Genomic DNA, 25,499 nt, shown 5'->3' on the forward strand with positions numbered 1-25,499 from the left:
GCTGGGGGTGCGGAGTGCTGGAGACAGGCAGAGCCCCCAGCACGATCAGTCAGGAGAAGATGAAGTCCCCATGGAACTGATGCAGATTTTGCATCCAGGCGTCAGAGCACTTACTGGAGCGTGGGTCGGGGTGTTTGTAGCGAAAGAACAGTGGTTCAAGGGAGAACACTAGATTTGTTTGTGGGTAAACTGATGACTCAGAGGAGTATATCAAAGTTGTTTTGTTCAGGCTAGACAATAGGAACTGCTCATTCCTGGCTAGGGGCGGTGTTCCGTCCCGGGAGCTCACAATGCAATTAGGGGGCTTCAGTATTTTGGATCCCAGTAACAGATTTATTACTAGAATCGGTCTGATAACTACTGAGCTGGGGGTGTGCAGGCGGGTTCATTAACATCTGGAGCAGAGATCCCCCATCATGCACTGCTTCCCTGCTTTTCTGGTCCCAGAGTTCTGGGCGGTTCTTGCCTTGGAATCTCTGTTCTCCATTCTGTATGCTAATGGGCATGCCTCCCTGTCCCCTCTTTGATGCAAACGCGGCTAATTCGTCACCCTTGTCCGGAGGGGTTTAGGTGTCTCCCATGGCCTTTTCATTGCTTTTTGTAAGTCTGTCTTCGGATCGGTTTTGGTCCAAGCAGAGGCTGGGAGGGGGGTGTCCTTTGTGAGCCAGACAGGCTGGATGCTGCGCCCTGGTGCCCCAAGAACACAGAGCTGACAGGTAACTTCCTCCCCACTCCCAGCCCCACATCCTCACCGGGAAGCAGTAGCCTTGGGTTGCTCCCCATCAGTGCTGCTCTAGCTTGGGGGCCCAGCAGGGAATCTGCCCTCAGCCCCTGCTTGCTCCCTCCGGATCCTTCAGCCACAGCACGGGGCGGGAGCCGGGAGAGGCTGACGGAGCCGCCCCCCTCGGGGACGGCCAGTTGATTCCTCCGGTGCTCAGCGGCTAACTGCTGCCAGGATTTATGGCTCAGGGCCCGGCTGCAGGTGCCAATAAGGACTCAGCAAAACAAATCGTGTTTACAGCCAGCGCTGATCTCAGCCGGCCGGGGGGCTGGGGACGCCTGCCCATGACGCACGGGGCCTGGCCCTACGGGAGCCTGCTCACCCTGCTCCGCACTCAGGCCTTGTAACCCCAGCCGCTAGTGCCCCGCCCCTGCCCCCGGAGAGTGAAAATATCATCAAATCTATTGCAAAGGAACCGAAACCCCAAGCTGCTTGGGTGTCACCAGCTCCCCCTTGGAAGATGCCCACACAGGCCCACTTGCAAAGCAACTGTCCTAGCTACACAAAGGGCTGCCTTGCTCTCCGGCCGGCCTTCCCTGAACGCTGGCCCGGGTGAAACCCTCTGGGTGTGGGGAACTCCCTGCCACTAGATTGGGCTGATCTGCCCAGCCAGAGCAGAGTGCCAGGCCCAGCTCTCAGCACAGGGCTCCCGGGGGCAGGGGAGATGAGGCCGTGCTGCCGGCATCTGACAAACAAAGTTACTCACCCGCGGTCTCCCTGGCTGCAGCGTGGCTGAAGCTTGCAGCCATCTGCTGGGCTCAGCTCTGGGGCTGCTGGCGAGGGGGCAGGAGGCTGAGAAGTCGCAGGGCGGTGGCGGGGGGAAGTAATGTTTGCTCAGTGAATTGGCTGCCCCTGCCCTGGAAGGGTGATGGCGGCTGAGGGGGCGTGCGCAGACCTCGCTGCTCCCGCGGGTGCTGGCTGCGCAGAAAGCCTGCGTCACTGTTTGCTGCTTGCTCCTGGGAGGATGTTCTGGGGAGGGGGAGTCTGGCTGGTTTGTTTCATTGCAGCCCCAGGGCCCTTTGCTGAGGCGACCTGCTCGGTGGCCACACACGGGCGTTCACATCCATCCTCAGCGCCCGCGAGGCGTGAGCGGAACACGGGACTCAGCCTGGAGCAGAGCCCAGCGACAGCCGGCACCAGCTGCGGCAGCGGAACGTTCCTCCTCCTGCCAGGCAGCTGGGCCTCGTCTTCGCCCGCCGTGGGAACGACACGAGGCAAAATTCTAGTGAGGCCTGAGCAGTTTGTAGTTCCTCAGGTAGCAGGTCTAGGCCGACACACGGCTCCCTGGCAGCCCCAGCACAAGCCCCGTGTGCACAGAACCGACTCCCCGGCCTGCACCCCCTTGGCGCTTCCCTGGTCTCACCCGTGGCCCAGGTGGCTCAGGCGCTGTCTACACTACGGCGTGATCCCCCTGCTTGTGTGCAGGTGCAGGGGAGTGAACAGGACTATAAATAGTCGTGTAGCGGCCCTGGGGGCACGGCTGAGCCCATGATAGGTACAAGTCCACCTGGCACGGGTAGGTACCTGCTCAGCGATGCAGCTATTTATACTCACGCTAGCTCATCGGCTTGTGTGATCCGTGTGATCAGCGCGGTGAGAGCACGTGCCCCTGGGCAGGGGACTCACCCCCTCGCTCGTCACAGAGTCCCCGGGCGATGCTCTGGAACTGCTCCCCACAAAGCCAGTCAGGACTCTGGGGAGCCTCCTCTCCCTCGGAGCAGACTGTCTTCAGGGCAAGAAGCTCACACGGCTTCACCTTCCTGGGTCTGACCTTGGAGCATTCAGCATATGCCCCTCCGTGTGCTTCCCACAGCGAGTCCGCCCAGGCAGGGTCCTGGGGAAGCTAGAGGGTCCTGCACCCCCACTTCGCAGTCAGACGTGACTCTCAGCCAGCCAGTAAAACAGAGGTTTATTAGATGACAGGAACACGGTCTAAAACAGAGCTTGTAGGTCCAGAGAACCGGACTCCTCAGCCGGGTCCATTTTGGGGGGCAGTGAGCCAGACACCCCCATCTGCACTTCTCTCCTCTTTCCCAGCTAGCCCCAAACTGAAACTCCCCAGCTCCTCCTCCTCTGGCCTTTGTCTCTTTCCCAGGCCAGGAGGTCACCCGATCTCTTTGTTCACCTTTAACTATCCCCTTGCGGGGGGAAGGGCCCCGGCCATTAGTTGCCAGGAGACAGTGTGTCGGCCATTTATGCACACTGGCCTTTATCCTACCTCCTAGAGACTTAAGAAATGCATAGGGGAAACTGAGGCACCCACACAGTATTCAGAGGAAACTTTAAGAACAGTCCCACTTTGTCACACTCGTAGTGTAGACGGAGCGTTGGAGTGCCCGGAAGGGATGGACTGGCTGCCCACTCTGGCAGCTCAGCTCTCCAGCCAAATCCGGCCCCACAGCTCCCCTCTGCAGCCAGCCCGTAATACCCGGCTTCCGCCTGAGGCCTCTGCCCAGCATCGGCTGGGCTGATTACCTGCCCTGAGGCCCTGCACTCCCCCAGTGTCTGTACTTCAACCTACTCATTCATGTGAAAACTATAACCTGCCTCATTGGCCCCGGGATTTTACCTTGCAGGTGTTACTGTGAGTCCTGCAAGCCCATTTTCCCTCTAGCGAAGATGCACCTATTGTGGTCCAAGCAGGAGTATGTCTAGCCCCTGGGGCCCGGGATGTCCCAGCCCCTAGATCCCGGGTTCATGGGACTGCCTACAAGGGCATGTAGCCGATCAGCGACTGCTAGCAGCAAATATCTCCAACGGTCGGAGACGGGGCACTAGCTGGGGAGGGCTCTGAGTTACTACAGGGAATTCTTTCCCAGGTGTCTGGGACTTGCCCACATGCTCATGGTCTAACTAATCGCCATATGTGGGCTTGGGCAGGAATTTCCCCCTGGGGGCTTTTCACCTTCCTCTGCAGCACGGGGCAGGGGTCACTTGCAGGTTTAAACCAGTGTAAATGGTGGATTCTCTGTAAGTTGAAGTCTTTAACCCGTGATTTGAGGACGTCAGTGACTAAGCCAGAGGTCAGGGGTCTTTTACAGCAGTGGATGGGTGAGGTTCTGGGACCTGCGAGGTGCAGGAGGTCAGACCAGATGATCACGATGGGCCCTTCTGACCTTAACATCTGTGAGCCCCTGAAGGGTGACGTCACACAGCCAGAGCCCCATCACTCTGCACTGAGGGATGAGCCAGGATGTAGCCTTCAAAGAGAAATCCCTTCCCTGGCCTGTCTGCCACTTTCCAGCCCCCACCACGCGCCCAGGAAATCCCGTGCTCCAGCCTCAGGGACTGGCTGGTCCCCGCAGGGCCATTAGTGCGTGTGGGCCGGACAGCTCCAGTGATTTACCGGCGTGGACACAGCGTCCTGGTGGATCAGCCCTGATGCTTCTTGACAAGGTGGAATCGCTTTGCGATGAGGCTCTGGGTGTCCCAGCCCTGGCCCGTTTCATCCATTGATTTTCCACCCTTTGGAGTTAAGCTGCTAAGCGCAGCACCTGGGCCTCGTCTCCACCTACTTAAGACTCGCTGAGCCAGGCAGGCTGAGTTATGGCTTGTCTCTCAAGCAGCCTTGGCCCTATCCGTCCGGGTTCCTCGCAGAGCTTAGCGCCTACATGAAACAGGGGTTTCGCCTCCCCTCAACAGGCTCCAGCAGTCGGGGGCCCCGGCGCTTTGCAAAGGCGGCTCAAGCATCAGTAACTATTGTACAGCCTGGGGAAACCGAGGCAGGAACGGTGGGACTGGCCGCGTTACCTGGCGGCAATGGGATTAGAACCCAGCTGGTTCCCGAGCCCCTTGGCTTGTGCTGCACCCCCTGAGCCAGGCCTACTCACCCTGCTGCCAGGGCTTGCTTCAGCCCCCGGCAGGGCCCGTGCCCAGCGCTGTGCCTGGGGCCCAGCGGCAGGGTGCTCCTGGCACATGGTCACCGCGCCCCACGGGAAGCCGGATGCGGGGGCGGCGCCCTGGGGCCAGGAGGCTAAAATCCATCACAGGTGGCCTGGTGCTACCAGACAGCCCCGGCTCCCCGGCCAGCCCCCCCCCCCCCAGGCCGCCCCCGCCCCCGGAGAAGCCGTTTCCACCAATCCGGCGCCTGAGGAGGTGTCGCTCCGCATTCAAAGTGCCGGCGAGAGGCGCTATAAAGCCGAGCGCCGATGGAGCTGCAGCCCCGTGGCGAGCCAAGGGGGTCACGCCTGAGCTTCAGGACCATGGCCAGCTCCCGCCTCTGCCGGCTCTGCCTGGGCTGTTCGCTGCTCTTCCTGCTGGCCGCTGGCCAGGAGCCCCTGGGGCCCAGGGCTGCAGACAGCAAAAGCCAAGAAGAAAAGGACCTGGTAAGGGGCGAAGGAGCCAAGGGAAGGGGCAGCGTGCAAGGGGCTGCCCTTCTCCTCAAGGGCGAGGTGGGAGGATGGGGCGTGTGGCTCCGGCACTGAGCTGGGCCTCCGGGATCGTTTCCCGGCTCTGCCACTGGCACCGGGTGACCTTGGGCAAGTTGCTTAGGCTGAGATTTTTTTTCTACGGCCGTGCCCAGCGCCCATTGAAAACCCCTGGCTGTGAGTCCCTTCACCGCCGCCCCTGGAGGTGTGATTTCCAGCTCACGCGGACGTAGGCACGCGAGCGCTGATCAGGCCAGCGCTGGGGCTAGCTGCCCCGAGCACAACCCTGCCTGGGACCCTAGGTCGATACTGCTGGTTTTAGCATGCTGGGTCCATCAGTGCTTGCCTGCACACCTCTACCCCGGCTGGCAATCACAGCACCAGCTCAAAGGGTAGATGTACTCTGGTCTCTTTCGGGCCCCCGTTCAATAGCATGGGCTCAAGTCCTTTGCTGAACCAGGGTAATGCTTGGGTATGGCAAGGATAAAGTTGATGCTCGGGAGGCGCTTGCATGCTACTGCAATCGGATCAGATAGCTAGAAAGGGGCTTCCTACGTCCAGGACAAACAGGCTGGCAAGTGTCTAGGTACGTAACAGTGACAACTAGACTCTCCTCTCTCCCAGACAGAAATCAGTCACGGCTGTTGGTTTGCTAAAGGGTTTTCCGATGAAAACCAGGCACTTTCTTTAAAAAGCGGATTGGTTTTTATTGCGCTGATTTATAGCCGTTGTTTGGTTAAAACCAACATGAAACAAATAGTAAATATGCCATTATAATTAGATTCAAACACACACAGCCACCTGGTACAGACGGTAGCATAAAGAAAATGAATGGATCCCACTGCTTTAGTGTCACTTTCATTTCTTGACCCTGGATGCAAAGGTATTAGAATGGGTGATTTTTCTGGAGCTAGTGTTTTAAACTTTTTAACTAGACTTTCAGTGCTCGAGGCGGGCTATTGGCTAAAGAAATATGGCTCAGGGCTCTGAATTTCTGAGCTTTCATGCTGTTGATTTGGTCTCTGTTTTTAAAGTTTGTCAACAAATGGCTGTTCTAGTGCATGTGCATCTAACGCTCCTTTTGTGCCACATTTTATCCAGGGTCTCAATAGCAACAGGCCGTAGAGCTTCAAGGAGTTAACGTAACAAGAGTTGATAGGGCCAGAAAGATACAAAGATACCTTCTCCCTACCTGAGAGAGATCTACAGAGATCCCTGCTGGTCCTGGGTAATAGAATGGGAAATAATACTTCAAGAGGCACTTAAATACTGCAGTAATAGGGACCATCAATACTGAGCAAGAGGGAGAGTATTTACTGTGTTGTCATAGCAGCTGGAATCCTGAACTCAGGTCAGGGCCCATTGTGCCAGGCGCTGCACAGATGCGCAGTGAGAACAGTCCTTGCTTTAAAGAGTTCCTGGTCTAAGCAGCCAAGGCAGAGAACGGGGAGGTGAAAACAAGAGGCATCACCCCCCTTTTACAAAGTGAGGCCCAGCTTTGGAAAGGTGCAGACAGGTGACACATGGGATTTTCAAAATCACCTATAACTGCATCCTTAGCTGCCTACGTCTGGGCCTTGCCACACCGCTTGCCCAAGGTTGCAGATACATGAGTTGCCCAGCAGGTGTTTAAAGTAAAGGGGTAGCAGAGGGTGGCAGATGGAACTGAGCGAGCAAACACCCTCTCTCCATAATAGACCCCAGCACCCAGTCCGATTACACGCCCTTCAGCGTCCTCCTTTGCGGAGTGACGGCTAAAATCCTAAGCAACAGGAAAACGCCAGTGCAGCTGCAGAATAAACACGCCTCCCTGCTGGGACAGGGGGTTTGAGGCTAAAGCACCAGGAGAACGCAGGAAGCACCAGTCCTGGTTTGTTGGTGCCACTGGCTGCTCCAGTCACCCAAACGACCCCCTAGAGATACTGATTCAAGGGCTTTGAAAGCAAAGTGGTTGGGCTTGTGGCTAAGGCGCAGGGCTGGCACTTTGGGGTCAGTTCCTCGGGGGAGTCACTGAATCGCTCAGAGTGCAATAATTCTGCCTTGCAGTGTGTATATTCTTTGGGGCGGGGACCATCTCTCGCTCAGGGTACAGCTATACTGCCAGTAAAATGTGATTACAGCGCAGGGCGGCACACCCTTGATCTAGCTAGCATGGGTCACAACAGGAGGGTAGCCGGGGCAGCTAGACTACAGACCCACGCTCGCTGGTGGGCTTGTACTCTGGTTCCCAGCCCATGCCGCCATGTCCACACTACCGCTGTTACCAGCACGAGCTAGATTTAAGCTGGCGCAGATATGCCAAGCCGTGCTGTCCGGGCAGATGTCCCCTGCGTGTCTGGGCAGCCCCAGGCGGGGTGAAGCTTTCCAGCCCACCTCAGTCACCTAAGACCCACTGACAATTCTTAGCACCCTAGCGCCATCACTCAGGGTCGTGAGAAATTCACACCCAAGAGGACCTTCCCCCACCTCCCCCCCGCATCGACACTGCTAGGGGGGTGGGCGAATTCTTCCATCGACCCGGCTACTGCGGCTCGGGCAGGTGGAAGGGAAACCCTGAAGTGCTGGCAGGAGATGAGGACCCTGGCGCCCCGCTGAGCGCCCGCCCCACTCGCTCTCTCTCGCCCGCAGATTGAAGCTCTCCAAGAGGTGCTGGAGAAACTGAAGACGGAGCGGCTGCCCTCCATAGAGAAGAAGCTGGGCTCAGTGGCCTCGGTAAGGAGCCTTTATTTCGGGCCCTCGCAGCTCGCTCCGCCCATGTCTGGCTCAGGGCTGAGGCTTTAACGAAGCCCTGGGGGTAAACGTGACCTGGCCGCTTTGCCCGGGGGAGGTGGTGAGTAAATCTCCCTGCAGCTGCGAGTGCCACCTCGGCACGGCCCCCGCCAGATTGCTGCACCCGGCTCCCACTCAGGAGCCTGAATGAAGACGCCAAACCTTCTGTAGTGCCCAACCCCCAGCAGCTCCTATGGCGAGCAATGGAGACATCCCGTGTGCCCCTGCCAGTGAGAGAAGGGGGGGGGCTCCCCTAGCCCTGCGTCCCCCCACCAGCATGAGCAATGGGGGCTCTTCCAGCCCCCATGTTTGCCTCCTTGAATGATACGATTAACCCCCCCCCATTCTGCCCTGCCAGCGGTTACGCAGGCAGGTCTCCCATGCTCTGGAAGCAGGCCAGCCATCTCCCAGCTCTCTGCAAACACAGTCCACCGTCCAGAGGGGGCTCCCCCCCCCATTCTTAAAGGGACAACACCCAGTAACCAAAATGCAAACAATGCAACATCCAACGTGGCTTCCGAGACAAGGTTTTGCCATATAAACTCCCTGTTCGACCGCCGTAGATTTGTAGTTTCTCAGGCCAGCAGGGGCCATGGTGATCCTCTAGTCTCACAGATCCGGTTACTCCAAGGGCCTGACCCGACAGTCGCAGCTGCGGTGTTGCTAGGAGTTGAGCGAGAGCTCTCGGGGGTGGCGGCCGTGTCCCATGCACATTTGCAGCTCTCTATAAGCCCTGAGAGAACGGATCACTGCCTGGGAATGAGCTGGGGGCCAGGCGGGTGGCAGCTTTGAGCCAGGGGCATCCACCCGGCTGTTCCAACCCGCGTGGCCCTTCTCTCCCCTAGTGTGACGCCGGAGAGCCGTGTGCCGTGAGGAAAGGAGCCCGGATCGGGAGACTCTGCAGCTGCCCCCGCGGGACGGCCTGCAACTTCTACATCCTCAAGTGCTTGTGAGGAGGACAGGATGGGGCGGGGGGAGGGGGGCCTGTGGAGCAGCTTCTGGTCCTAATCTCTCCACCTTGCCTGTTTGGCAGCTGGCAGGAGGTGGGGTTGGTTTTTCTCCTGTGCTCGTCACTTCCCCCATGGCCCTGAAGGCTCCCTCCCCATCCGAGTGCCTGCGATGGAAGGAGCTCTTTGTGCAAAGTGCGCCATTGCTTTGCTCCCCTGCTGCCCTGAGGGATGCTAGGAGAAGCCAGCCTGGTCTGCTTTTCCACGGTGCCAAGCCCCTGATCTCAGTGGGGCCAGCAGGGGCCCAGCAGCTCTGAGAATCAGCTCCCAGCCCCACTTACATTTCCCATGTCCCTTCTCCCCGCTTTCCCTGCCTGGAGATCTGGGGACCAAAGATTCTCTGCTCAGTGCAGAGGGGGAGGCTGCTGGCTGCAGCCTCTCGTGTCTCTGCTTGGTCCCTGGCTGTAGGTAGAGTAGCCTGGGGGTTGCTCTAACATGGCCCCGAGGTACCAGCTGCCAGCACACTGCTCTCTGGCCCCATCTCACCCTGCCATGGCTCCTGCACAAGAGGCCATGAGGAGGCTAGCATAGGAGCCAGCCACAGAGACTTCAGTGCCTTCTGGGAATCTCTCATGCCAGGGGAAGGGAAGCAGGTGGAGGAGCTTTGCTCCCAGGGGCTGGCTGCTGAGGCCTGGTCTCCGAGTTCTCAGTTATCTGAGCACCAGGGGCATCCCTGCAGTGCCAGTAGGGGTGGCTTTGGATTGTCTCTCCCGGGGAGGAAGGAGCAGCAGGAAGAGGGGACCTGAGCAAACCATGCCGCATGCAAACACCGGAGAGCAGCAGAACATCCCCCCAGCCAATCATTCTCCCTGCTCCCTAGCGCCAGCTCCCTGGCTACTGCACTGAACCTGCTCACCCTGACACTGGGCAAAGAGCCAGGCTGTGCAGAATGGCAGCAAATGGGAGGGGAGGGAGGCTGGCTTGGGGGGTTAAGGCACAGGGCTGGGATCCAGGTTCAAGCCCCAGTTCTGCTATTGACTCCTGGTGTGACTGGGGCAAATCACTCAACCTCACGGGCCGGTAACATGGATAATAACGCTTCCTTGGCCCATCGTGTCTGTTTAGACTGTGAGCTCCCCGGGGCAGGGACCATCTCTGACTCTGTGTTTGTGCAGCACCCGGACAACAGGGCCCCCATCGCAGCTGGGACCTCTGGGCATAGAGAATCAGACTTGGTTCCAGATAATCTTCTAGCATTCCCCACAGGCAGCAGTCCCTGTCGGGGGGGGGATTTTCTCTCGTTTCCAGATCGTATCTGCTTTAGCCCATCCCTGCCATTCAAACTGGCACGGGGAAATAAAGAAAGACCAAGGCATACCACAGCAACAGCCTGCACCCACGGAAATACAGGGGGTGTTTGCACTGTCTGTGCTCTCAGCCTGTAGCAGCAGCAAAGAAACCTGCCCCCCGAGACACAGCATGAAGTGTGCACATTGACCGCCCATTGCAATGAGCATCAGAGCTCCCCGTGCTGGAGCAGGAGGGCAGCTCGAGCTGCTGGTGCAACAGGAAAATGGTCACACTGAAGGCCCTGATTCTCCAGGTGTTTATTAGCTCCGGTGCCAGATGGGTACGAGAAACGTTCCCGAAGCAGCCTGGTAAAACAGCTGCTATGCACTTTGCCTAGTTGTGCAAATGGCTGAACAAGGGGCAGGCCCAGGGAGGAGCAGCCGCCGGCGGGCAGGGAGCGTAAAGGAGATGGGAAAGAAATAGTGACAGGGGCCCTTGTAGGCGTCAGTTTCTTTCAAAAGCTGCATCTGCCCTGAAATCCCACCCCCCTCCCGCTTCGTTTCCCAGAGCACATTCAGCCTGTGGTGAGCCCACACAGTCATGGACGAGGGTGCTAACGCCAGGCCCCTATTAAATGATTTGTACTCAACCCTGTGCCTCACGCCTGCTCTTTTCAGTGATGTGCCGTTTCCACTTCCCTGCCTGCCAACATCCCAGGGGACCCTCATCCTGCTCTGAAGGTTTCCCAGAACTCCCAGGCCTGCTTGACGCAGAGTTTGTCCCTGTGAAACAGCATCAGTCGGGGAAAACCGACAGTCCTAGCAGAGACCAGGTGGGGCTGACCCAGCATACAACATACAGGACCAGCTCTACAGGCCCCAGCCCCACTTCCACCCTGGGGGGTTGGACTGGTGGCTACCAAGCAGGACAGCGTGTATTTAGACCAGCCCCCGGGGCGCCTCTTTGCATCAGCGCTGGAGGCACCGTGAGGAGCTTTGCAGAGGTGTGGACTCACGGTGGGCCCACGGTACCTAAATGCCCCTTGAAAGCGTCTGTCGAGCTCTTCCTGGATCAGCTGGTATTTACGGCAGCACCTACAGGGACTGCTCAGGATCAGGGCAAACCCGGCCCATGGAGAGGTTCCGAGTGACCCCTGCAGGATTGGGAGGGTCTAGCCCCATCAGTACATGGCTGTGTCCCCAGTCAGACTGGCCACACGTTTCTCTAACTGTGTTTCCCAGCAAGGAGCTTGTCAGAGCATTGCCTGGGAGGGGAGTATGGGTAACAAAGGGTGCAGGTGCAACCTGCCCCTCCCAGCTCTCCCCCTCCAGCAGGGCTCACTTCCCTCCACAGAGCCAGCCCCTGACTTGCTACACAGCCTAGCCCTGGTCCAGCGGCCCCTTCCATTGAATGCCCCCACCCAGGCTCCCCAGGCAATTAGCAGGTCAGTGAGTCACCTGAGACACTCACCAGGGCTCCCACCCAGTAACCACACGCTCAGCAGAGGTGTGGTGAAGCTGGGAGGGTGATAGCCGCCCGTCCCTGCTGGCGTCACTGCAGCCAGGCTCCCGGCCAAGGCCATCACTGCGTGGAGAGGCTGCTCCCTGCTTGGCCAGGGCGAGTGGCCCCTAGTTCAGAGCTGCACCAGCCCAGATGGCTTTGGCTGAGTGCAGGCCCTGGCAGTGTATGAGCAGCAGCAGGCACAGACCTGCTCAGGGGCTAGGCACCAGCTGGCCTGAGCAGGAAATGCTAATGATCCTCTCCCCCCAGGCTCTCTGCAACTCGTTAGAGATCTGCCACTTTATGAGGTAGGGTATCCTGCCCTCCCTGGCTCCATTCAGTTATGGAGGGAATAGACCCTGCAAATACCAGATTCACGTGGTCAGTGCACTGCTCCAGCTCTAGAATGGGGAGAGAACTTCCTTTCTCCCAAGGCCACAGCCTCACGCCTGAGCCCAGAATCACCGTCAGCAAAGGGAATTCAAACGCTCCTGCGGCAGTGTCACCCCAGCCTTCAGTTCTCTCTGGGAGCAGCCACTTCTGGCCAGGTTCTCCTCCCTCTTCAGCACAGGCCCTGCTGTCTGTCACGCCCCCAGAGGACCCAGCACCCCCCACAGGGGCTGTTTCTCACACCCACAGGACACAGCTGACCTAATGCACCCAGGGGGAAGAAACTGAAACCTGCTGTTTTGCATGCAGACCAGTTGCTGCAATTCTCTGTCACATGCCAGACAGCAGCTGGGTGCGTTAGCTGGGCCAGGAGGCAGAGTCCCACCACAGCCCTGCTGGAAACCCCACAGCCTGCGGGAAGGGGCTGGACTGAACTGGTCCTAAGAGTCTCATGAGGCAGAGCAGGTGGAGCCCTTTCCCCACCAGCATGTGGCCCTTGGAATGGACAGACCCCTGCCCAGCTAGTACTTTGGTTCCCCCCAGTAACAGGGCTACCAGTGAGCCTTTGCTGCCCTCACCCATGTTAATTAGCACCAGCAAGGCTCAACCTGCTCCCATGTAGCACATGTGCCAGAGATGCCACCAATTACCTGCCCCTTAGCTTGCAGGGAGGGGCAGCAGAGGCCAGTCTGGCCCTGCCCCACCTGTTTGTCCCAGGCCAAGTGGGATATTTACCCTAGGCCGGGTCACTTGAGCAGCTTCACTCTGACTGACAAGCCTGGGCCTGGAGTAACTAAGGGGAATGGCTTCCCCCTTTGAAAGGAGGATACAAGAGACACTCCCACCTTGAGCTACAGAACAGGGTGTAGCCTTGAACCAGCTGTGACGAACTGGGACTGTTCTTACTGTGATCTTTGAATGCTGACAGGGGAGTGTGGCTAGGATAGTCTGCATTGGGGGATGGGAGACTGACCAACGAAGAATACCTGAGCATGTAACATGAGAACCCAGGAAGGAGTGAGAGGCCAGGTGACACCTTGGCCTGGGAAATTGAACAAAGGCTGTGGGAGGGGTCGCTGAAGGCAGACTCTCAGAAGCTGGCTGGGAGGCAGAGGGGCTCTGACCTCCCAAGGGGGGCTGGGGTGCCCAAGGACCCCAAGATGGATCTAACTGAGGGGTATCCTGTTGTCTGTGCCTGCAAGCCCGGTCTTGGACTGCATTCCTGTTGTCTAAATAAACATTCTGCTTTACTGGCTGGCTGAGAGTCATGGTGAATTGCAGGAAGCTGGGGGGTGCAGGGCCCTGAGTTCCCCACACTCCGTGACACCAGCCCAAAGAGACTCCCTCTCAGGGACCTGGTCCCCCCCTCAGCACCCAGCAGCTGAGTGCCTGGGTGCCCTGGCTGAAGCATGAGCTGGGGAGTTGCTTGGTGCCATGTTGGATGATAGGTTACAGCGGAAGGTCTGGCTAGAGCCTTGGCTACAGTTATTTTACTCACTGTGCCTACACCTAGCTGAGGTACCGCCCTGCTCGCTGGGGAATCCACCACAGCTGGAGGGTCAGGCATGCCTGATCCTCCACCTTCCCTGCAGCTACTCACAGGCAGTTCGATGACTAACTTCTCCCTTCCCAGACTGGGCCAGTGTTTGGATCCCTTCTCACGGGACAGGGAAGGCCCCCAGCTGTCACCAGGAGCTTGGAGGTAAGTGGTACTAGAGCTCACCTTGAGCCACTACAGTGAGGTGGAGTTTACACCACAGCCAGCCTCTTTCTACAGTGGAGTCCAACCCCCCCCCCCCCCCCCCAATGGACTGGGCCCCAGAATAAGCCCATAGGCAAGTCTAGAGCACACATCCCCTCCACCCCAGAGACAGCCAGAGTCTACGTGTTCCAACAGTGGAAATCACAACAGCAGAATGTGGCTCACAGAGCAGTAAGTCCAGCCCCATAACGGAGACAGCCCCTGTACCAGAGCCAGGCCTGCTGTGCCTTAGAGCTCATGTGTTCCTGCCAGCAGGAAGAGCGAGATAGCAGGGTTGGCCCCTGACTCAGCCAGTGCAGAAGCCCCCGTTTGTCTTTCTGTAGGCGGAGGGTTTAGTTTCCGCCAGAGAGCCCTGTCCATTAACCTTCCCCATGTAGCAGCTGATTAGTGTGTTCTTGGGAGGGCACCGGGCCAAGGCTGCAGCGCTAGTTTCAGACACCAGCATGCAGGAATCAGTGTCTAGTCTGCTGCCCCCCCTGTGCCACCCCCCCCATTCATACAGGGGGAGCCCAGGGGGCTGGAGATTCTGCAGCAGAGCTCTGGAACCAGCTGCTTTAGCAAGGCAAGACCTTGATGAGAGGCCCACCCTACTCTCCCTATGGGTCTTTGCTTTCTACATGCAGGGCATTTGCCTCCTTTAAGCACTAGCTGCTGCCAGCCCTGCAGGTCCCCCTCTGCACCACTCCCCTAGTCAGCAAGGCCATTCGCACCAAGAGGCAGCTCAAGGCGATGAGCCAGGCCTGCCTGGCGCTATGGGTCCCCAGTGCCTCGATTCCCTCTGGATTCCTTGCTTCTCCCCTGCCCCAGACCCACACTGCAGAGCAGACTTCCCTACACACCAGTAACGACAGGAGGCATCATTCACTTGATCTGTTTATTCCTTAAGCAGGTGTGGTCCCATTGGCACGTCCTCGCCTGCCCCAGAGCTTCCTCAGGCCCAGAGCCACCATGACAGCAACCGCAACAGCAGCGACAGCCGGTGCCACTGGCACCAGCACCTCTCCCCACTCCACCGGGGGCCTGAGTCCATGGGAACCTGAGGAGGGAGGGGCTGGTTAGGCGCAAGGACACAGCCAGATCCTGCCCTAGTCCTCCCCACTGCCTCCCCCTGCAGTTCCTAGGCCTGCCAGAGCTCAGCCAAGCCAGTGCACCTCCTTCAGTGGACGGGTGGAGTCTGAGGGGCTCCCTCAGACTGATACACCTGCCCCCCCCTGAGATTGACTGGCTGGTAGGAGCCACTGAAGCATTAAGCAGCTTTATGCTAGGCCCTGATGGGAAGCAAGGGGCTCCTCACATCTCTGGCCAGGTTTAAGCATCGCCTCATGGTGCCACCAGCAGCCTGGGGGGCTGTTGTGTCCCCTCCCCTGGCTCAGCAGCCCAGCCACCACTGGAGGGAGAGACAAGCCCCTCCTTCCACTACGCCCATTGCCCCTCACCCTCCTCCAGGAGAGGGGACCTGGGAGGTTCTGAGCTGGCCATTCCCAGAGTACCCAAACCCCCAGTTTAATACTCAACACCTGCCCTGTGAGGCAGGTGGATGCTACGGTCCCATTCCACCCCTAGGAACCATTCCCCCCCACCCCCCAGGGCCTGCTCCATTACCTTCTTCCTGGACAAGGTCTTCCTCTGCTTCCTGGCCAGCACGGAAGTCCACAGGCCCCTCAGCTGTCACCAGGCTCAGGGGCTCCTCCCCCCATGCTTGGCTCTGGGAGTCTCTTCTTGCTGAAAGAGTAAAGTGGTGTCGAGACAGTTCTCTTCCCAGTCCCTGAAGAGCTGACCCACCGCCCAGGGCTTTGCAGACAAGGCCTATGGGGCAGCAGCCCAGTTCCAACCCTCATGGGAAAGTCCTGAGAAAGTGGAGATGCCACCTCAGAGGTGCTCAGGGTCACAGTTGGGGCAGAGGAGGCTCCACAGAAGTGGTCATTGTGCATCCAGAAAGGGGAGATCCATAGTCTCATTTCAAGCCCCTTGGCTAGTGCCTGGGTGCCTTGCCAGAGGCCTATGGCCAGTCTAAGTGGGGGGGGGGGGGGTGTCTTAGAGGTCCCCTGAAGGGGTAGCTTGCAGGAGGCCTGATGAGACCGCTTCAATCTAGCAAGAGCCATGACTGCTTGTAGCCAAGCCTTCATGCCCTGTGCATCCCTGTGGAGTGGAGACCTTCCTGCCATGGTCTGTCTTAACCCAGCACCCCAGATCCATGGGTCTGAACGGCCAGCAGTCTGCTAAGGGAAGGGGTGAAGGGGACAGACTGGGAAAGACCCAAGCGTTTGGCTCTCAACAGGCCTGAGAGGTCCAAGAGGCAGATGCCAAGAAGGAACAGACTTACTCCTCCCCTGTAGGCTTGTGGGGCATTGGACTACACAGCGTTCCAGCCCAGAGGGCATGCAGGCAGAGGCACTGCAGTGGAAATACACCTGGAAGCAAAGAGAATTCATGTTGGCAAGGATGGATTAAGGGGGGTGGGATCTGCATCAGAGGGTCACTGGCCTCCCTCCACCCTAAGAGCTTCCAGCTCATGACAGCCACAGGAGAGACAACCAGCCAGCTAATGGGATTCTTTGCCTCCTACAGAGCCCTTCAGAACAGAAACTTTGTCATGGAGTTGCACAGGCATGACCCAGCATGGGGCTTTGCAGCTAAGGCCAGGAGACTGGCCTGCAGGGTCATGATTGGCTCCAGACCCTGGATGGGGTTGGCTTTAGGCCAGGCAAGCCAGTGCTGGTCACACTAGGCTACATAGGGTAGATTAGGATCTTCTGTCCACTCAGGTGCTCCCCACCCAGCTGCCAGGAGAGGGGCAGGCAGCAAAGCAGCTTCAGGTCAGTCTCTGCTCCATTTGTGGGAGGATCCCTGACCCGCTGGCTTGGCCAGGGCAAGTCCCAGGACTAATCCCTTCCCCGGAGTGGGACCATACTGGGCCTGAGAGCGCTTGCTGGGAGGTGGCGTCCACAAAGGTGAAAGTGCTGACAACGAAGCGCTGATGGTGAGATGGGAACTGCAGCCCTGAGGCCTCGCTCACAAGCACCAGCTGGGTCTGGTAGTGGTCACCTTCATAAGGGCACCTGGAAGGGCACAAGCAGGGATGGGTTGAGGCTTCTCACCTGGCAGTCACTGCCCCGCTCCCATCTCCGCCCACTCACTCACCCATCCACAAGGATCGGCCACTCTGGCTGCTGCAGGGGGTTGGTGCTTGGGGTGGCCCAGCACTGGTGCAGGACCAGAGCCAGGCTCGGGTCTGTTCTCTGGAGGATACGGACCTCCACATGCACAGGGTCCCGGAGAAACTTCACCACTGGGTACTCGCGGTCTGCGTAGTAGGTGCTGTAATGCTCATCTGCAGCAAGATTGAAGTGAGATGACCAAATCCTGCCCTGACCGGCTCACTGATTTCATGGGGGGCTTGGCAGGGCAAGTGCTGGGGCAGAATCACCCACTTCCCCTGGTTCCTATTCTCCCCCTGGTGACCAGATCCCACTGATATTGGTCAAGTGTCTGAACCATGCCCTGGGGCCTAGCTGGGACACTAGGGAGATGACTTTCCTGGTCTGCCTCCCAAAGGGCCAGAGACCAGTGCAGCGGTGCCAAGAGACCATCCAGGCTGGCTTGGCCATGACCTAGATTTTCTTCCCTCCCAGTGGATACAGTTGCTCTGGGAGTAGAGCCACCCCCACCATCCAGGCAGGTGTCCCCCCGAGGAGCAGTGATCCAAGTCTCCAGTGCCACTCAGCAGCCTAAGGCTCCCATGTCACCCTCTGGGGCAAGCCATGCATGGAAGTGGGCCAGACACTTAAATGTTTCAGCAGCATCTCAAGTGCTTGGCAGGCCTACGTGCAGTCACCTGTAGCAATCCTCATCTCCAAGGCTAGGGGTCCCTGCCCGACCACGGGAGGCGGTGGAGGAAGGGTGGAGACCACAACGTTCACAGGGAGGAAGTCCTCAGCCGAGTAGCTGCAGCGGATGGTCAGCCTGGGTGGGGAAAGAGGCCAGACAGCTGGTCCCCTCTGGACTCTCCCAGAGAGCACACTCAGATGACAGGCTGAGACCTTATCAGTGAGTGGCTAGTGCCTGCCCCCCTCCCTTTAAATGCAGGGGATCAGGTGGCCTCCCCCAGCGGGATGCGATCCAGGCAGGGAGCTCAGCAGTGGGTTGACAGAGCCAGTGCACATCCCCTAGCCCTCCCTGGGAGGGGAGGTTCCCCCCTAAGCGGGGGACCCAAACTCTGCTTGGCTGACAAGGGGCCCCTCCCTTTCCAGCAGAGGCCTCCAAGCTTTGCCAGGCCTGTTACCTGAAGGTGCTGTCCCGAGTGATGGAGCCAGAACGGGAGGTGAGCACCTGGCGGTCTGCTACCAGCTCATTCTCATACACCTGCTGGTCTCCAGATGCCTGCAAAGGGAGGAGGAGAAGACAGGCTGGACACACAAGAAAAGGCCTTCCCATCGGAGAGCTTCTCAGAGCTGCTCAGTTCTTGTGCAAGGGAGAATTCACATGTGGGAGCCAGCTCAGCCCTCCACAGCCAACAGGTCCAAGATCTCATGGCCCAGGCTGTGCCCCCCCCACCACCCCTCTTTTGCAGGAGTCAAGTCTTGAGGGGATGTGACTTGAGCCAGTCTGCATAGGAGAGGCCCAGCCCAACTTTGCTCATGTTCTCAAGTCAACCAGAAACTTGTCAATATACTAGCCCTCCCCCCGACCTAGAATCTCAGGTGGCATTCCAGGACTAGTACACCCCAGTGTTCACATGCCACTAGACCACCAGCTGCACCAAACAGGCTGTTTTCATGGCCAGTCTGTAGCACAGCTTCCACCAGAGACTAAGCTCATTCCATGTAGGGACCCAGACAGAGCAATGGGCACCATGTCCCCTCTTTTCCCGCCCATAGGTCCCTTTAGCCTCAAGGCTATTTGGCCTCTCCATGAACCACTTTCACAAGCATTAGCAGCTGCTAGGGAGCAGGGTCTGTAGGCTGCTTGTGCCTCATCACAGCTCTGCATTAGCAGAGCTGTAGGGCCCAAACCTTGGGAGACCTGTAAGCAGAGGCTGTAGGCTCAGAACCCCAGGCTGCAAGGGGCAAGTCTGATAGTCTCAGGACATCAGATACAGCCTCATGGTGACTGTTAGTGACACCCTCTCCCCCCACCCATAACCTCAAGGACAATCAGGTGGCATCAGAGAGTGATGAGTTCAGGAAGTGCCTTGCCCAGCAGAGGGAGGACTGACTGGTGTCCTCCTTTACCTGGACAGTGGTCCCGCAGGCTGAGAGTGGGAAGCGATACACAACAAAGTCTTCGTTCCTAGACACCGGGGCACATCTGCTGCCGTGAGCGCTGACCAGGTGCACTGAGCTCAGGTCCAGGGGTGGCATGGTCACATCCCTTGAGATTGCAACTGAGAACTGGCCATCTGGGGTGCACTGCGCAGTCACTGGGGAAGAGCCATGCAGCACCTCAGCAGGGAGCGGCAGCCTCTGCCGGAGCCATTTGCCTGGGGACCCCTGCCCACCCCCACCGTGAAGCAGGAGCCTCTAGACAGGGGAGGAGGAGACTAGCTAGAACTAGTCCTGCCCCCTGACAGTCACTGGGATGAGAGTGACAGAGGACAGGCCTGGGCTCAAAGGGACAGACTCCATCACTGGGTCCTAAAGCCCACCCAGGCCCTGGTCCCTAAGCCCCAACTGGTTTCTTCCTCCCAGACACCCTCCAGGATCTGTCTGCTGCAGAGATGCCCCAGGGCTCCCTGCGGCAGAGGAAAGCCCTTGCTCACCCTTGTCGCCATAGTAGCAGGGAGTCAGCCTGTCGCCGGGCTGGTAGCAGCAGCCCAGCTCTTCGCAGTCGCCTCGTGTGATGGGTGGGGCAGCGCACGGCAGCCGAGCCGAGGCCTGGACGGCAGAGCACACGCTAGGGCTCGGGGCATCCCGGGCTAGGGAGAGAGGCAAAGACGGGTGCTTGCTCAGACAGCCCTCCCTGTTATCCATCCCAAAGGTGGGACCAGGAAACAGCATCTCCCATGGCTGAGTCCCTCCTCAGGGAGGTGGCTAACTCCTGGCAGCTGGTACAGCATGCCCAGAGACAAGGTGTGACAAAGTGGGACTGTTAATGTTTCCTCTGAATACTGTGTGGGTGCCTCAGTTTCCCCTATGCATTTTGTAAGTCTACAGCATGCATACATGGCTGACACGGTCTCCTGGCAACTAATGGCTGGGGCCCTTCCCCCCTGCAAGGGGATAGCTAAAGGTGAACCAAGATCAGGTGACCTCCTGGCCCAGGAAAGCCACAAAGCCCAGAGAGGAGGAGCTGGGGAGTTTCAGTTTGGGGCTAGCTGGGAAAGAGGAGAGAAGTGCAGAGGGGGGTTATCTGGCTCGCTGCCCCCCAAAATGGACCCAGCTGAGGGGTCCCCTTCTCTGTACCTACAAGCTCCGTTTTAGACTGTGTTCCTGTCATCTAATAAACCTCTGTTTTACTGGCTGGCTAAGAGTCACGTCTGACTGCAAAGTGGGGGTGCAGGACCCTCTGGCTTTCCCAGGACCCCACCTGGGCAGACTTGCTGTGGGAAGCGCACAGAGCGGCATATGCTGAATGCTCCAAGGTCAGACCCAGGAAGGTGAAGCCGTGTGAGCTTCTTGCCCTGAAGACAGTCTGCTCCGAGGGAGAGGAGGCTCCCCAAAGTCCTGACTGGCTTTGTGGGGAGCAGTTCCAGAGCATCGCCCGGGGACTCCGTGACACAAGGCCTCCAGCTACACCAAGCAGCATCCTTCAGGAAGATCCCAGAGACAGTGCAGTCCCATCCCTGGCCTGGCCACAGAGCCCCTTACCTAGAAGGTGGTTTGGGCACCTCAGCTCCTCCTTGTAGGAAGCCACAGGGCCTTCAATCTGGACTGTCATCACAAAGCTGCCATCCTAGGCGGGAAGCAGAGGATACACCACAGTGATGGTTCAAGCCACCTAGAGTCCCTCCCCAGCACCATGTGCTCAAGGAGAGCCAGGGGGCATGAATGATTTAGGGAGACAGCAGGATTCACAACCACCCCCAGCCCATGCCCTGGGTGGGCACATGGACCCATGAGTCAGTCCCACCAGGGCTGCCAGCAGGGGACAAGTAGGCAGCTGGGAATCCTGGAGATCAAAGATCACCCTCCCCCCAGCCTTGATACTCTGCCTTCAGTGCCATGTTCTCCCCTTGAGGAGTCAGCGGCATTACCCCATGTCACAGACCCTAGCCCCAGTTGGCCTGGACGGGTTTAGCATCTCAGTGGCAGAACACAGACAAGAAACCAAGATTTGACTTTCACTCCCTGACCTAGCTGCTAGGCCAGATCACTCCCTGCACAGGCAGGCCCTGAGCCACAGAGCCAGGAGCCAGCTTTACTGGGAGAGAAGAAACAAGGTGGAGGATTTCAGGCCTCCCCACACAGACTGGGGTCATCCTCCTCCCCGCATTGCTGTGGCCAAACTCTCCCTCTGCGTGGGGGACTCCACCCTCTGAGCTGGGCCAGCAGAGTGACTGCTGGCCAGAGCAGCAGATCCAGGGGGCCAGACAAGTCGGCTGCAGTGACATCACTCTGGAAGCAATGAGATCACTAGCTCCAGGGACAGAAGCCAGGTCAGTGCAAGTGTTTCCAAGGCAGGGGTGGGGAAGGAGTAGAGCGAACACATGTCAAGTCCCCCCGGCTAGTAATGCCGCATGTTCGCAGCGCTGGCCAGCCTAGGCTCTCAGGACACTGTGCGGACACCAGCTGTGCCTCAGCCTTCCTGAAGCTCCGGAGCAGGCTTGGACATGTGGAAACTGAGGCACAGATGTGAAGAGACTTGCCCCACATGGGAAGTTAGTGGCAGGGGCAGGATTAGAACTCAGGTCTCCTGACTCCCAGCTCCATGCACTAATGGCTAAATGCAGACCGATCCAAGCATGGTCCCCTCACACCCCCTTCATAAGCACTGCTACCCATCCCATTCACACCGAGGGGGGGGTCCCAGACAGGGCCTTACTCTCTCGTTGACATAACACCCAGTGTAGAACGCCTCGACCACCACGGAGCCATTGGCGTGCTGCTCGACACGCGTCCCGCAGGCAGGGTTGCTCTGCAGAGCATGGGGCCTGCCCTCTGCATCTGGAGGTCAAGAGGGGCAACAGATGAAGCACCGTCAGCCCTGTTCCTCCTAGTCCCAGAGCTACTGCCTCCCCCATTGCCAGACCCAGAGCAGGGAGGTGCTGCAAAGGAGTCCCGCTGTCAGCGGTCACTCCGGCCTCAAGGGGCCATGGACCCCTCCCTTCCACCATGGACATTTGAAGCGTTGCCAGTTAAGGTCAGCAGTGGGGATGGAGTAGGAACCTTCCTTACAGGGCACAGACTGTTCAGAGACAGGCCAGTGCCATGGACCAGCCCACGTGGTTTAGGGCTGGTTTCACTCCATTTCCTCCCCTTTAGCCTCACAAAGGCCACCCCCACCCCACACACCCCTCTTTGCACCACCTCAGCAGCTTGGCATTCCTCCTCCATATTTGGGGATAGTTCTCCCCCTACAGCTGTAACTGAGGTATAACATTAGCCAAGTCATTCAGCATCCAGTGCACCTCACCCCAGAGCCAGGTCTCCAGCAGAGACAGGGGATGGGTCACCAGATAATTCCCTGTTCTGTTCATTCTCTCTGGGGCACCTGGCACTGGCCACTGTCAGGCGACAGGATACTGGGCTAGATGGACCTTTGGGCTGACCCAGTATAGCTTATGTTCACATGCATTACTGGATTAGTTAGTGCACCAGCAAGCGGGGGGGGGGGGGTGACCCACTTCAGACAACTTGCCAGTTTCTGCTAAGTAACAGGGCCAATTGCTCCTAAGGTATTCCCTGGTTTAGCACCTTTTATCTGAGGAGCTCAAAGCTTTGGGGACAGTCAATATGCATTGCATTTGTACCCTCATTGGAGGCAAGCAGACAAGACCCAACACCCCAGGAAGTTACTTAGAGTCAGAGACCCCACAGCACCTCCTCAGCTTTACCTGCTAGGGGATACTGCCTCCCAGAATGCCAGCAACACCTTAGAGAGACCAAAGGAGTTTAGCTTTGCTCAACTTACCCAGAGTTCTCAGCATAAGGGGAGCCATCTCAGTCTGGTTTGGGAGCAGGCTGAATACAAAGCTTCTCTGCCCACAGGTCAGCCAGCTAATATCCCAAAGAACCCCCCCATTCCTAAAGCCACCCTGAGCCCCCCCACTCAGAAAAAATAGGCTACAAAAGAGCCAAAACATCATGGCAGCCTCACTTCCCAGACTAACCCACCTATGCTGCTACTCACAACTTTCTGAGCCATTCGCACAGGTCTTATACCTTTCAAGGAGCTGTGATTGGCCAGCACTGAGGTCTAAATTCCTATATGGACCAGGTGTGACGCCAGCAGTCTGTTTACACCTTCCAATGGGCCTTGATTTGAAACTCACTGCACTTACTCCAAATTGATCAAAACCTTCCCACCCACCCACCCTTCTAAAGTGTTCTTTTGATTCTTTCTCATCCCCAAACCCTTGTTAAGACCCTCAAGGTTTTGCTAATGCAACAGGAAACATTTTAAAAGGGGAAAAAAGTATTTGAAGGCTGAGGGGGCACCTAGGGGGCAAGGGGCTATTTATTGGCTGGAAAAAAACAAGTGTGGAAAAGGAAGAAAGCCGGAATGCTTTGGAGATTGAGAACTCCTTTTGTCAGATGTCTGTAAAGTGCTAGGAGGTTTTATTATTTATAGAGGGGTAAACTGAGACCCGGTCTTATCCCCCCTCCCCCCATCTGAGTAGTATCTGTGCAAATTAATCCAATTGCAGCTTCCCCAGGCCTAGCCTCTCCTTTCCCCCCCGGATCACTTTTCTCATCTCATCCCGTCCCCCCTCAGGTTACGTCTACAGTGCAATCCAGGGAGGTGACTGCAGCACACGTAGGTGTACTCCAGCTCGCTTGGGGATGGGAACAGTGAAGCCACACGGCATGGGCTGTGCAAGCCTGCCTGGGCCCCTGGGTTCTTACTCTGGGGTTAGCCTGTGCTGAGACCTGTGCTGCTGTTGGTACCCACGTTAGCTAGATCAAAGCTAGCTCTGGTATGTGGAGACATGCCCTCCATGGGCCCTGCGCTTTGCCCCTCCCTGCACGTGCACCTGCGTCTCTAGACCCACAGTGCGGAGAAGCAAATCAGAAAAAGGAGCGGCACCAACATACGAAGTGAAAAAGGCAGCTCTTGCTGGGGAGTCCTTTATATCCCTTCTTCCCCCATGGGTCACCACCAGCCACCATGGCAACTATGGAAGGTTCTCACGCCAACTTTTCATGAGCATCAGGGCCTTGACTTGCCTGGAAAACAGGCATGTTTCCTGTAGGCTGGGCTGGACCTGCCAGAGCTGCTCAAAAATGTTTCCCCCCCCCCCTGTAAAAATTTCAATGTTTTGGCGAAAAGTCAAATACTGAAAATTTCGGCCAAAACTCAAAATCTTGGAAAGGAGAGGCAGCATGGGACTCCATAGCCATGGTGCATTGTGGGAGATGCAGTGCAGCCAGGGAGCCTGGCCCATAGAGGAGAATGGGGATTTGGGGTAACCGAACTACAGTTCCCATGAGGCATTGCAGCAGCAGCGCCAAACTGAAATATTTTGGTTGTCAGGTGTTTGGAGGGGGGTTTTTTTAATGAAAAATCGAAATTGTCTGTAGAAAACAGGCACTTGTTCAGAAAAAGTATTTGGTGGAAAACCCAATTTTTCAAAGTTTTGATGGAAAATGTTCAACCAGCCGTAACCTCCACCTTAGCTGTAGCCCGCCTGTGCTCCCAGCGGGCGGAGTCCCAATTCTCCAGCAGGAGCTCCCAGCGTGAGTCTTCTTAAAGGGAAAAAGACCTTCCCATAATTCCAAGACAATTGTCAATAGCCCTTAAACCACTGCAGGCTCCGTCCCGAAGGGGAGCTCCTTTGGCAGGTGGCTTCCAGTGCTATAAGCCCCCATCTCGGCACCTCAGTATTCAGCTATGTAAATCCACGCGGATTATGCATTTTATGCAAAGTTGCATACATTTAATGCCAGTAAAAATACACTGGGTTTTGCCTTGCTGGTATGGTTCTGTCTCTCAAAAGGAGGCTAATGATGTTGAGCTACATCCTAGGGTTAGCCGGTGTTTGGCTCGTGCTGTGGGTTATACAAGTGTGGGGAAATGCCTAAAATCCACATCAGGAAACATTTTCATTCACTTCTGAAAGGAAGCAGTGGGGCCTATGGGTGAAAGCAGATGCTCGGCCGCCAGGAGGCCTGGGGGTCTATCCCATTCTGGGTGAACTTAGGCAAATCACATCCCCACTCTGTGACTCAGTTTTGCCATCTGTAAAATGGGAAGGATCATACAGGGATAGCGCATGCCAAACTCCCTCTGCCGTTGGGCAGCTGAGTGAGAGTGTGTGTGTGCGCACATGCACACACACGAGGGCATGTGTGTACTAGAGATCCAGTCTTGCACTTCATTTCTCAGTCAGATCACCAGGTGGCAGCTGTCAATTGTATTTTCCCACTGAAGGGCTCTAGCATGCAGTGGTGAAATCAGTTTCACTTCAGCACAGACCTTTAGATGTTAGTTGTGGAGTGTAACTACCTATAGCTCTCGTCGCCCCAGTCCCCAGTTTCACTGCCCAGGGGCAAGTCGCCTTCCCGGGGATAATGGCTACAAGTCCCTTCTCCCAG

The 25,499-nt window shown here is 57.5% G+C and overlaps 2 protein-coding genes across 2 annotated transcripts; one reads left to right on the forward strand and one right to left on the reverse strand.

Moving 5' to 3' along the window:
• Positions 1 to 4,983: 4,983 nt before the first annotated feature.
• Positions 4,984 to 8,870, forward strand: LOC135894179 (cocaine- and amphetamine-regulated transcript protein-like). The gene is made up of 3 exons (XM_065422232.1): positions 4,984 to 5,106; positions 7,777 to 7,860; positions 8,763 to 8,870. The coding sequence occupies exons 1-3, from the start codon at positions 4,984 to 4,986 to the stop codon at positions 8,868 to 8,870; spliced, it is 315 nt and encodes a 104-aa protein (XP_065278304.1).
• Positions 8,871 to 14,687: 5,817 nt separating this feature from the next.
• On the reverse strand, positions 14,688 to 23,109 carry LOC135894289 (zona pellucida sperm-binding protein 4-like). Its single transcript, XM_065422353.1, has 12 exons — positions 23,079 to 23,109; positions 21,787 to 21,908; positions 20,613 to 20,697; positions 19,565 to 19,720; positions 19,038 to 19,225; positions 18,089 to 18,186; positions 17,642 to 17,769; positions 16,948 to 17,137; positions 16,718 to 16,865; positions 16,122 to 16,217; positions 15,409 to 15,511; positions 14,688 to 14,842 (listed from the first exon to the last, which is right to left on the reverse strand). Exons 1-12 carry the CDS (start codon positions 23,107 to 23,109, stop codon positions 14,688 to 14,690), a joined length of 1,500 nt encoding a protein of 499 aa, XP_065278425.1.
• Positions 23,110 to 25,499: the final 2,390 nt, after the last annotated feature.

This window comes from Emys orbicularis, chromosome 24, assembly GCF_028017835.1.
Source record: "Emys orbicularis isolate rEmyOrb1 chromosome 24, rEmyOrb1.hap1, whole genome shotgun sequence".
NCBI classification, from domain to species: Eukaryota; Metazoa; Chordata; order Testudines; family Emydidae; genus Emys; species Emys orbicularis.

Excerpts from the sequence above, each read along its gene's own strand:
- LOC135894289 (XM_065422353.1), bottom strand. The coding sequence starts at position 23,109 with ATGGCTCAGAAAGTTGTGAGTAGCAGCATAG. Across the intron at positions 20,698-21,786 it reads GGTGTTATGTCAACGAGAGA|GATGGCAGCTTTGTGATGAC; the intron begins GTAAGGCCCTGT and ends CTTCCCGCCTAG. Across the intron at positions 16,866-16,947 it reads TGGCCGATCCTTGTGGATGG|GTGCCCTTATGAAGGTGACC; the intron begins GTGAGTGAGTGG and ends GTGCCCTTCCAG.
- LOC135894179 (XM_065422232.1), top strand. The coding sequence starts at position 4,984 with ATGGCCAGCTCCCGCCTCTGCCGGCTCTGCCTGGGCTGTTCGCTGCTC. Across the intron at positions 5,107-7,776 it reads GCCAAGAAGAAAAGGACCTG|ATTGAAGCTCTCCAAGAGGT; the intron begins GTAAGGGGCGAA and ends TCTCGCCCGCAG. Across the intron at positions 7,861-8,762 it reads AGCTGGGCTCAGTGGCCTCG|TGTGACGCCGGAGAGCCGTG; the intron begins GTAAGGAGCCTT and ends TCTCTCCCCTAG.